Here is a 12,912-nt window from a genome sequence, read left to right as displayed (position 1 = left end):
ACATACACAGTTTGTGTAGATATTTTAAAGTGAAAATTTTGTGTTTTAATATCTAAAATACATATTTCTCAAATTCTGCTTAGTTTAGGGAATTCCCTGGCGGTCCAGTGGTTAGGACTCTGTGCTGTCACTGCCGAGGGCCTGGGTTCAATCCCTGCTCAGGGAACTAAGGTCCCACAAGCCACACAGCGTGGCCCCCCCCCCAAAAAAAGAAAATTCTGCTTAGTTTAGATAACTGAAATAATAACATTATTTGTCTAAAATAATCATTAGTTTTGCTTTGCTTTTCCATGAAAAAAGGTCAGAATATTAAGAAGCACAACTCAAAGGTTAAGGCATATTGGTCATAGATTCTGAAAATGTTAACATGTCATTCACTTGCTAATTAAAAATATGTTAATTAATTTTAAAAAAAGAAAAAAATATGTTAATTAGGTTGTCTGTAAACCAATACAGGGTTTTTTTTGGCTTCCTATGAAAACAACATAGTGTAGTGAGTTGAATGAGCAAAGCCTTTGAATTAAGATTGGCCTAATTTGTATTTAGGTTGTCCTGAGTTCAGATCCCAGCTCTGCTGTGTGACCTTAAACCTCTCTAGTTTTAGCTCTTTGCTGTGTATTTTCCTGTCTATAAAATGACAATGATAGAAGTATTGGGAGAATTACATGGGAAGATGTATATATAAAACCCACCATAGTTCTAGGTGGGTAAAGAGCCTAATTTATGCATTGTTTTCATTTTCTGCATTTCTGAATATGAATATATACCTTAAAACTTGTAGTCTTTGAGTTGGTTGGCAGCAATTGTGCCTTAAATGGGTATAAGGTAGTTGACAGGTCTTAACTGTGAAGTAGGCTGTTTTATTCCTCAAGAGTATCATCTTACATTTTACTAGTGCTTTATACTTTTCAGAATGCTTTTATATAATTGTCTTCTTAAGTTCTTCTATCCAATAACCTTACATAACTGGATTGGCATTTTGTAGAGAAGGAAAATGAGTACCTCATTAGTGGCAGAGTTGGCATTGGCCTTAATCTGCTCCCTCCTTGTCCACTGTACACACTTGGGCAGTGCTTTTAAAAATGAAAAATTTTCCCTTTTGGTATCTGTTTGTCATTGATGCTGTCAAGTGGTATAATATATATATAATTTAGATGATTCACAATTAGTGTTTGCAGATTCATATATTAGAAAACATATTTCTTAAAAATTACTTCAGTTTTTTAAAATTTCACGTGTAATATAGATCTGGTTCTTGCCACTTCTGCATCCAGGAAAGTAATACATACTTGTTTTAAACAAAACAAAACCCAGAAAATTTTAAGAGTGATCATATAACAGTGAAAGAGAGTGCTAATTATTGCTGGGACATCAGGCATAAATCTGGACTGTTCGAGGCACACAGGAACTTATAGTCACCCTACCATTCAGGGTTGTGTAGCCTTTCAGTTATTTTTTTATATGTATATTAGCATTCACATACTTGTATAAACATATGTATGTATTTAGTTTTAACAACTGGGATTGTTCTCATTTATATAGTTTGTAATCTTTCTTTTGTCACTTGACATTTTATCAAAGACATGTTCATAATTATATATCTAAAGCATCATTGGAAACGTCAGCATGCTGAAAATTACAGGAGTACTGTAATTTTCTAAACTGAATTCCTAACAGTGAAAATGTGTGTTGTTACCAATACTTTATTATTATTAAAAAATGCTGTAATGAACATCCTGGTACACACATATTCTTGTGCGTACTTATTTGAATGACAAGATATGCACATTTCAAAATACTTTGTTAAGCGTGGTAGGCAGAATAACACGCCTCCCAAAAGACGTCTACATCTGATCCCCAGAACTTATGAATATATTATGTTACATGGCAAGGGGAAAGAAATTAAGGTTGCTAATAAGCTGACCTTAAAATAAAGAGATTGTCATGGATTTTTTGGTGGGCCCAGTGTAATCACAAGAATCCTTTAACTGTGGAAGAAGGAGGCAGAAGAATCAGAACCAGAGAGACATGACTTCCCTGGTGGCACAGCGGTTAAGAATCTGCCTGCCAATACAGGGGGCACGGGTTCAAGCCCTGGTCCGGGAAGATCCCACATGCCGCGGAGCAACTAAGCCTGTGTGCCACAACTACTGAGCTTGTGCTCTAGAGCCTGAGAGCCATGACTGCTGAGCACACGTGCCACAGCTACTGAAACCCACGCACCTAGAGCCCGTGCTCCACAACAAGGGAAGCCACCGCAGTGAGAAGCACACGCATCGCAACGAAGAGTAGCCCCTGTTCGCCTCAACTAGAGAAAGCCCACGTGCAGCAACAAAGACCCAAAGCAGCCAAAAAATAAGTAAATAAATAAATTTAAAAGAAAAGAAAAGAAAAGAACCACAGAGGATAACATCCTGTTGGAATGGAAGGGGGGTCACAAGCCAAAGAATGCAGGTAGTCTCAATAACAAGGAAAACGCAAAAACTAGGTTTCTTCCCTAGAGCCTCCAGAAAGCAGCACAGCCATGGTGATACCTTGATTTTTACCGAGACTCACTCAGGCTTCTGACTTTCAGACCTGTAAGAGAATAAAATTTGTGTTGTTTTAAGCCACTAAATTAGCGGTAATCTGTTACAGCAGCAATGGGGAAATAATGCCTGGTAGATGTTGCCAGAAAGTTTGTACTGTTTATTCTGGCCCTAGCAGTGTTTGAAAAGTACCTGTTACTGTACATCCTCATCAGTACTGAAGGTCTCATGATCTCACCTTTTTTTTTGAAGCAGATTCCTTGATGTCTTTACTTGTATTACACACAGACAAGTCTATCCAATACTCTAGCATTTCCCAGCGTGTATTCCGCTGAACACAGGAAATTCATATATGTTAGGGTTCTCAATATATCCAAGGCAAAATAAATTTCAAAATACGGGGTTAAACTGGATTCTTTATGTAAGACTTCTCATAGTTTGTAACATGCTGATGTGTATTATGAACCTCCAAGAGGGAGATAGAGGTTGGGGTTTCCAAAGCTATGTCACAGCTCATAGAACTGATGTTTTCTTAGAACACTCTTTAAAATGCAGCTCTCCTTTTTCTGTTCTTTTCTCTCTTAATCTTTCTCTTTAATATATTAACCTTTATGTATGTCCATATTATATCTTAGACTTTATTCTTCAGAATTCTTCTACCTCTAAAGTCTTACATTCAACCATTCCATTTTGACCACAGCCTGATCCGCATTAATCCAGCTGCTCCTCTATTCAGGACTTCCAGTGTAGATTCCAAATTTTTCGCTGTTAGTCACTTCCTGCTTTTTTCTTTTCTTCCTCCTCCTGTTTTTGCTCTTCTGCCCATTTTTTGATATATTACTTTAACCTGTCTTACCAGTATCCTCAGTCCTCTTGTCCTCCCAGCTCACTTGTCTAGGAAAATCTGCTCTGAATGATTCTGAAAATATGCTTCTTTGGGTATTATGGATAGCCTCACTGGAAAAAAAATCTTACAGACTGGCCAGTTGTTTAAATGCAGTCTTCCACTTCAATATCTATTAGTTGATTTTCCCCCCAGTTTTGCCCATTTCTTTACAGTAGTTAAACTTTTGCTGTTTTCATGAAGTTTTACTCTCTTAGCAAATGGTCTTTATTTGAACATTAAAATAAAAACCTTTTGGTGGGACTGATCTGCTTCCTGTTCCTTCCTCTACTAGTCCTTGCCTCTGTTGCTCTTAGAAAGGAAAAGGTTCTCATCTTCCTTATTAAGGTGGTTTTCTTTGTTTTTGCTCTGGATCTCATAGACTTTTTTTTTTTTTTTCCTTAATTTACTTTTGGCTGCGTTGGGTCTTCATTTCTGATCACGGGCTTTCTTTAGTTGTGGCGAGCTGGGGCTACTCTTTGTTGCGTGTGCGGGCTTCTTATTGCGGTCTTGCTGTGGAGCATGGGCTCTAGGTGTGTGGGCTTCGGTAGTTGTGGCTCACAGGCTCTAGAGCGCAGGCTCAGTAGTTGTGGAGCATGGGCTTAGTTGCTCCACTGGCACGTGGGATCTGCCCGCACCAGCGCTAGAACCTGTGTCCCCTGCATTGGCAGGTGGATTCTTAACCACTGCGCCACCAGGGAAGCCCACAGACTTTTTTTATATTCAACCTTTTCCCTCCTTAATTGGAGCTTTGTCATAAACATTTGAGCAAGCTTCCCTTAACCTGTCCTTCCCTAGCATTTGTTCTATATTTATCTTCCCCATTTATCACCTTATAAACATGGTCTATACTGACTCCCTCAACCCATTGTTCTCTGGTTTCTACCCCTACCTTTCCACTGAAACTATACTTGGTCAGGTCACCAAAGGCTTCTGTTTTTAACTCCAAAGACTCTTTTTTTAATTGAGGACAGGGACTGTTTTGCTAACACTTGTATCCCTAAGGCCTCTGCAGTGCCTGATGGCATAGTGGAATCTTTGCATATATTTGATGAATATTCATTCAAAGCATGTATGAATGTATTTCAGTTTACTAATGTCTGTTATGACTCTTTGCTCTGGCCTTGTTTATGTCTTCATGTGTTTCCTTGTTTTGTTTTGTTTTCTAACTCTATTTGAATTTGGTACTTTTTCTATTTGTCTTTTTCTTGTTATGTTCAGGATAATTCTTATATCGAAAGCTGTTATCTCTCATGGGATTTACCTTGTCAGTGTGTTACTTTGCTTTCAAAAGTGGAGCTATATTATCAGAAAGTTTAGCCTGATACTCCAAATATGAGCATTAGCCAAGCACAGCACTTAAAGCTATAGTGATTTAAGAGTAAGGCCTTTACTTTCTGGCAGCCCTGAGTTTGAAAACGGGGTGTATGATCTTGGGTAAGTTATCTAACCTTTTGATTCCAGTTTCCTCAGTGTTAGAATGGAAATAATATGTTTCCTAGGGTTTGAGAAGGAATAAATTAGATAACAGAGTAAAAGTTCTTAGCATGGTGCCTTATACCTGGTTAAAAAAAGAAGCAGTAGGACTTCCCTGGTGGCGCAACGGTTAAGAATCCGCCTGCCAATGCAGGGGACACAGGTTCGAGCCCTGGACCAGGAAGATCCCACATGCTGCAGAGCAGCTAAGCCGGTGCGCCACAACTACTGAGCCTGCGCTCTAGAGCCCGCGAACCCCAACTGCTGAGCCTGTGTGCCACAACTACTGAAGCCCACGTGCCTAGAGCCCGTGCTCTGCAACAAGAGAAGCCACCACAAGGAGAAGCTTGCACACCGCAATGAAAAGTAGCCCCCGCTCGCCGCAACTAGAGAAAGCCTGTGCGCAGCAACAAAGACCCAACGCAGCCAAAAATTAAATAAATAAATTTTTAAAAAACAGAAGAAGAAAGTTACATTTACTTACATGTTTATTATTTCTGACACTTCTCATCTCTTTGTGTAGTTCCAGGTTTCCATCTGGTACCATTTTCTAACAGCCTCAAGAGCTTGTTTTTAATATTTCTTATGGTATTGATCTATTGGCATCAAATTTTCTCAGCTTTTGTGTTTCTAAAAATACCTGTTTCACCATCAGTTTTAAAGGATATTTTTGCTGGATATAAAATTATAGATTGATAGGATTTGGGGTTTGTTCTTTTTTTTTCTTTCACTAGTTTAAAGATATCATTCCATTATCTTCTGACTTGCATTTTTTCTGATAAGAATTTTGCCATTATTCTTATCTTTTTTTCTCTGCCTGCTCTTAAGATTTTCTCTTTATCATTGCTTTTCAGCCATTTGATTACAGTGCCTTTGTATGGTTTTCTTTTGTGCTCAAATGCTCAAAGTTTATTGAGCTTCTTAGATATCTGGGTTTATAACTTCCATCAGATTTGGAAAATATTCCGTCATTAACTTTTCAGATATTTTTTTGTGTAATTGATATGAGCCAGATATGGTATAAACTCTTAATTTCTTTGGATCTGTTGCCTAAGTCAGCTGGTAATTTGATTTTGTTAATATGCTATAGAATTGTATGTTATTTACTGTACATTTTGCAACTAAAGAGGTTTTTTTTTTTCTTCTTGTTTAGCAAAGAAGAACTTAAAAAGTGGGTTTTGTGTGATGTTGGAATCACAGTGAGGCTAGGCTATATCTTTCCTTTGGGGAGCAGTGTGGGAGAGTATAATAAAATTTGTTTGATCTTTATTTTAGATGGTATCTAAGAAAGTTGTATAGCATGAAGATTTGTCAACAAAGATATCATCTCCCCTTTTTTACCGTGTATTCAGGAACTCTTTCTATGAATAGCTATTGCCCTAAGCTGCAGTGCAAATTATTTGTAGTGATGACTTAGGGTCACTCCAAGGAATGTTCTGCTGTTGCCACTGAAGTCTGTGTATGTTTATTTTTCCTATATAATTTATGTAAGAAAATATAGTAAACCTGTGTTGTCAATTGTCTTATTAATCAAAAATTTCTAGAAATTAGGATTTTTGTTTTGCATTGTGATGAGGAGGAAGAGAGTGGGAAGAAGAACTAGAGAGACCTCTGGGACAGAATGTATACCAGAGGCTAAAACCAGTAAGATTTCCTGGAGAAGAGTTTTTCAGATTTAAGGAAAAGGGGAATATGGGTGGGTCTTATGCTTTTAAATAGGCAAACTCTGAATAAAATCATAAGCAATAAAATAGTCACAATTTAGTGTTTTGTTTTTTTTTTTTGGCTGCATTGGGTCTTCGTTGTTGTGCATGGGCTTTCTCTAGTTGCCCTACCCTTTGTTGCCTTGTGGGGGCTACCCTTTGTCACAGTGCACAGGCTTCTCATTGCGGTGGCTTCTCTTGTTGCAGAGTATGGGCTCTAGGCGCACGGGCTTCAGTGGTTGTGATGCACAGGCTCAGTAGCTGTGGCTCGTGGGCTCTAGAGTGCAGGCTCAGTAGTTGTGGCACGGGCTTAGTTGCTCTGCGGCATGTGGGATCTTCCCAGACCAGGGATCAAACCCGTGTCCCTACGTTGGCAGGTGGATTCTTAACCACTGCACCATGAGGGAAGTTCCACAGTTTAGTTTTGAACATGTGAATTGTTGAAAATTGAGGTCTGTATTGCATCATGGAATAATGAATAAACGAAGTTTAGGTTCTGGAATTCTGATACACCTGGATTTGAACCCCACTATCTTTGTGATTTGGGGCAAATTTCCTAAAATCTCTGAGCCTTTGCTTCTTTCTTTATTTATAAAATTGGAAAAATAGTAGTTACTTCAGGTTGCTATGAAAATTAAATCGATAATGGTTTATGTAATCCACTTGTCGATTACCTAGATCCCCAGTGATTATTAGTTTTCTTTATATATTCACTTTAAATTTTATTCTTTCATTCAGGGACCTTTTAAACATTTATAATATTTAAACAAACCCCTATGGCATTCATGAGACTATACTAATGAGCTTGGGTTTTGTCATGAGGTATTTTCTCCCAGTCTTTTTCACGGAAGTACAACTAAAGTCACATGCTTTGGAAGTATGGAGCCAAAGTCCACATAGACCTCCTGCATGTTTGAAATTTCTCTTAAGACTGGTGTTTTATTGTTAAAAATTATGAATAACTTTGTCTTCTATTCTAGAATTGATTAATGTGCATTCTTAGCTTCAGTATCCTCATTTTAGAATGAGTATAATAACATTTACATCTTAGGATTTTTGGGAAGAGTAATGATACCTATAATGATAATAATGACAATAAGAGCTAACAGTTTTGAGGGCTTATTTAACAAGAAACAATCCTAGGTGTTTTATTTCTGTTACCTCATTTAATCCTCAAAACATCTCATGAAGAAGGTACTTTTATTATCTCCTTCTTACTCCTGACAAAACTGGGGCATAGAGAAGCAGTTTTCCTAAGGTTATACAGCTAATAAGTGGCAGAGCAGTTAGAACCCAGGCAGTCTGAATATAAGGTACTTAACTACTACATTTTATATTCCCATTCTGTGAGATCAGGTGTATAGAACATTTAGCATAGAATCTGCTACATAATAATTCTAAATGTAAGCAGTTATCAGTATTCAATAATAATTTATTTATTTTGTCCAAATCTTTGAGTTAACTTGATGTCTCTAAGAAATTGTGTTATGTCTTTCCTGTGGCTTGAGTTATTCCCGGCATGCCGTTGAGTGCAGCGTGATACCCAAGCCCATGCCTTTAACCACTACTTTCTACTGCTTCCTCTTTCCTTGTTGGTCTGTGTCCACATTAGAATTTAAGTCTGGTAGGAACTATAATCTGTTTTGTTCATCATTGTATACTTCGTCCTTAACACTGTATCTAGTACATAGAAATGACCAAATCATTGTTCAGTGAGTGAAGATCTAAAACCTGCCGTTTTCAGCTGGTCTTAGAATGTAAGCATTATTTATACCATCTATAATTGTGGTTTAATTACTTTACATGTTTTTCCTTCCATAAGCAGTCCAGTTTGGACCAACCATCTGCTCCTGTGTTCTACAGGGCACTCTCACCTTGGTGCTGCAAGAGCCCTGCTGGGTAACTGGTTTCTGCCTTATAGAGATCCCTCAGCTTGCAGGCAGGGAGGGAGATTAGAATAACACTTTAATCCCAAACTAGAATTTTAGAAATATACAAAACAGAATTTTTAAATGTGTATTCTAAAGAAACTAAATATAAAAAGGAAAAAAAGCTTTGATATTTTTCCCTTTGCCTTTGACATTAGATCATTTTAAATAAAGAGAAAATTTAACTTTCTTCAAGGGGGTTCTCTGTTATTGTGGGTTAACTCATATTTTCCTCCTCTCCTCTATCTAGAATGTCTTAAACCATTCTACCTTATGAGAAATTGGATGTTCTTGCAGATAGTCATTGTGGGAGAAAACGTTTCATTTAAGTCCCAGATGAGGACCGGAAACTTGAAATCAGAGGAGCATCTGAAATCAAGTAATATTAGGTAGGATGAAAATTACAAGGGATTTCTACATGTTTGTATTCCTTTTAGAGATATATGTTAAAGTATTCATATACTATGAACACTAGTACAAGAATTAGAAGCTTTCTGAAGCATTTGATATTGGCCAGGATGGGGGAGGGGAGTGCTAATGGTTTGGGGTTTTTTGTTTGTTTGTTTTTTAAACTTATGTAGCTTCATAAGAACTTTGGCATGTTTACTTTGTCATGAGCGTTTATATCTTATAGTTCAAGGAAAATTTTTAAACATTTAAATTTAAGAAATGTTTATGTTTATATATGTGGTCTCTGAATATTTATGATAAGCATAGGGACATGTGCTTTATCTTGTAGATTATCCTTTAAAATAAAAATTCCTATGCTTTGGGTTACATATATTGCAGTTCATTTGAGTGCAGGGAACATCAGTTCTTGGTTCTATATGTCAGCCTGGATGCAGTCAAGCCTCCTAGGTGCCTATAGAATAGGTATATGATGGTATATAAGAGAAGCCCTCTGCAGGTAACTCTTGTCACAGCAGCTTGTATCAGTTCAAATGACAGTGTGAAGGTGCTTGATCTTAGAGATGGGGCTTTTAAATGAGAACTGCTAGTTGCCCCTACAAGTTGATACTATGACAGTGACACCTATAGCCAGGCCATTCCAGAAGACTTGCTTTACTGTGTAACACTTATGAGCTTTGGAACCAGACTGCAGGGTGGAACCCAAGTTCTACCACTTCCTAGTTGTGTGAGTTTTTAAGTTTTATATAATCAAAGCTAATGTTTGGGGAGAACCAAAAAGTACAATAACATAAATTCTTTGCAATTTTTATGTATCAATCTCTGGTTTTATTTTATGTGCATACTAGAATGCGGTCATTATTACATTCAAACAGTTTCTCTTTTGTCACGTAGCCTTATGTGATGGTATCTAGGATTTTTGACCTCCACCTTGGAATGTTGTCTTCTTCAACCTAGTGTGTTGCTTCAGAGAGGATCCTTTGTCAGTGACTAGATTAGCAAAAGTAATTTGGTGGTCACTGAAGTATTCAAGTCATAGTCAGATTAACCCTCCCTCTCGGGAGTTATCACTCATGTTCTTTTATGTAACTTACCTGTTGTCTTATTTATTCCTGATAGCAACTCTGAAAGGGAGTTTGTATCCCTGTTTTATAGATGAGGAAACTGAAGTTTCTTGGAAAGAAATTCCGAGGTAGCACTACTAATATGTAAGAAACCCAGATTCAGGGCCACGTCTTTTTTATTCTGTATCATTTTGTGTTACATAAAATTGCCTTAAGTATGATGCACATTTTACCATTCATTAATTCAGCAACATTTTAGTGAACAGCTATGACGTACCAGGCATTATTCTCTGTGTTAGGGAACCTTCTTCCTCACATTTTTCCATTGTGTCTAATCCATATGGCACTCATCACTTTTTCTCAGGTTCTTTTGCCTATTCATTTTGTAATTAGCTCAGAGACTTACCATTCTCCTCAGTTAATCTCCCTCTTAGTTTCAGACACTGATCTGATTCTCCTACTTTATCTCTGAATTTGAGGCAATGTAGCAGTGAATTCTCTGGACATCTCTCCACCCTGCACTACTCCCAAATTTTCCTAGCGTATTTCTGTCTAATCTTACTTTCCTCCAATTTCATCCTGCCTCTTTTTCAAAGCCAGTCTTGCCTCCTGTCTTTTTCACATTCTCATGTCTTTTCATCTCTTCCAGAATCGTGCTCTGTTAGTTTTGTTCTTTCCTATATCTTCAAGCTATTCCTTTTTCCTAGCTTCTTTTCTTCATTCTAAACATGCTCAAGTCTCTCGCATTGAAAAACAGAAACGTCTCTTTACCCATGGCCCCCTTCTCTTTCTCTTCACAGCCCGGTGTCTTAAGAGTTGCCTTAGACTTCTCCCTCTCATTTGTTCCTCATTCTCACTGCAATTTGACATTTTTTCTTTGTCTGGCAAGGCTATTATTGACTCTTATTTCACCAAATCTAACACACCTTCCAATCCTTATAGTACTTATCCACTGCCTTTGAGATTGTTGAATACTCTTCCTTTTTATCCTCTTCTTTTCCCTATACCACTCTTCTCTTGCTCTCGTACACCTGTAGTTTCTTCTTGGTGTTCTTCATGGGCTGTCTTTCTTTTATCTGCCACTTAAAAATGAAGATAGGGAGCTAGCACCACCCTTCTGCCTTTCTGGGCAATTACATTTACTCTTACGGTTTTAACTACCATCGCTGTGCTGATCACTCCAACACTGTATCCCTGGTCTTGATGTCTCCCCTGTGCTTGACACTCATCTTTAAGTGTCTGCTTGCTCACCCCCAGTTTGTCAAATACCCAGATGTCCTAAGCCAACAATCTGGGAATGATTTTAGACTGTTTCCTCTGCTTTATTTTTCTCCTGCTGATTTTACTTCCAGATATTTCTTGAATCGAGGCTTTTCTGTTTATCTGTATTATCACTTCCTTTCTTCCAGTCTCGCCCTTTTAAAATCCACCTTCCATGCATCTTGTTGTTGTAGTCTTTTAAAAATGCAATTCTGACAATGCTGTGCCCCTGTTTAAAACTCAGCACTGTTCTCCTAGTAGTTAAAAGATAGAATCTGAGCTCCTTAACATGTCATACAAGGCCTCACAGTCTGCTCTCTGCCTTGATTCTCCAGCTCATCTTCTGTAGCTTCCTACCGTGCATTTGATCCATTAATCTACCTCCTTCACTGGCTTAGCTTTGTTTTTTGTTTTTTTTTGTGGTACGCGGGCCTCTCACTGCTCTGGCCTCTCCTGTTGCGGAGCACAGGCTCCAGACACACAGGCTCAGCGGCCATGGCTCATGAGCCCAGCCGCTCCGCGGCATGTGGGATCCTCCCGGCCCGGGGCACGAACCCGTGTCCCCTGCATCGGCAGGCGGACTCTCAACCACTGCGCCACCAGGGAAGCCCAGCTTTGTTTTTATTGTTGTGATATTTTCTCTGCCTGGAAGAATAACTCCTTCTCAGACTTTGAGATTCCCAGACCAGAAATGGCCCTTTATAAAACTAGGTACACATATTCAAATTGTAGAGTGAACGTTGTAATATAGAGCAGTGGAGTGTCAGGAGATTTGAAAATTCGTGCCAAAACGTTCCATAAAGAGAGAAAGCAAGTTAGTATTTTTATTATCTCTTACTGAGAAAAGCTCCTTTAGGAGCAGCATCTTCCCTAGATGTTCTTTTCTATGTGAAATTCAACAGTAGAGTGATGTGATTTATTTTTTTCTGATTAATGCCACGAGACTTGGTGATATCTTAAAGATCTAAGTGTATATGTGCATGTGTGTCTGCATGTGTAAGCACACTCACCTTATAGTGTCTACTGTCTGGCCTGTTATTTAACACAAATAATTATCATTAGGTTATTATGTTTATGGTCATAATTGTTGGCTACTGTTATCCCAAATACTCCGTAGTACTTTATGGAAATAGGTAAACAAATTATCTTGAAATAAAACCTGCTGTGGCTTTTATTTAAATTTCCAAAAAAAAGTTGCTCTAGCATTACCTCCCAGAACAAAAGAGCCTGATTTACCTTTCCTTAACAACTGTGAGTTTAGAGGATATTGGCTTATATTCCTATGTTCTGCTCATACGAGAAAGGGTGTTGGAAGGCCAGGTAAAAGGAATCCTTCATTGTATCAGCCCCTGATTTGGAAATGTCCTATATTTTTAAACCATGAATATTAATGTGTGATCATAAGAGAGATTATCCTGTATTTGTTACCTTGCATTGTTATATCAGTGCTATGTATAATCAAGCTATTTGTTAAAGAAGATAACCATTAGTTTTTTTCCTCTAGTGACATTATTAAAAAATTACCATAAAATGTTTAACCTTTGAAAACCCCAATTCTTTGGGCAATTACTATCAAACATTCCATTTTTTTTTTCCCTTTACAGTCTTGTATAACAGGGGAACTATGATACAATGGTTAGGAGTTAGCCTCTGGAATCAGGG

General features: G+C 37.9%; 1 protein-coding gene across 11 annotated transcripts in view; it reads left to right on the top strand.

Moving 5' to 3' along the window:
- The window catches only part of SMG7 (SMG7 nonsense mediated mRNA decay factor), a 70,877-nt gene that overhangs the window by 13,124 nt on the left and 44,841 nt on the right, over positions 1 to 12,912 (top strand). For 6 of the 11 annotated variants that reach the window (XM_033437938.2, XM_049699584.1, XM_033437939.2 and 3 more), the window contains one exon: positions 8,769 to 8,907. The exons of 4 other annotated variants lie outside the window; for them this stretch is intronic. In XM_033437938.2, coding sequence (XP_033293829.1) covers positions 8,792 to 8,907 — 116 coding nt within the window. In that variant the 5' untranslated portion in view covers positions 8,769 to 8,791. The remainder of the gene's footprint in view (positions 1 to 8,768; positions 8,908 to 12,912) is intronic. One more of the 11 variants, XM_049699520.1, reaches the window with a different exon arrangement.

The sequence above is a fragment of the Orcinus orca genome, chromosome 1 (genome assembly GCF_937001465.1).
Source record: "Orcinus orca chromosome 1, mOrcOrc1.1, whole genome shotgun sequence".
Classification (NCBI taxonomy): Eukaryota; Metazoa; Chordata; class Mammalia; order Artiodactyla; family Delphinidae; genus Orcinus; species Orcinus orca.
This window is presented reverse-complemented; position numbering and strand designations above follow the sequence as displayed.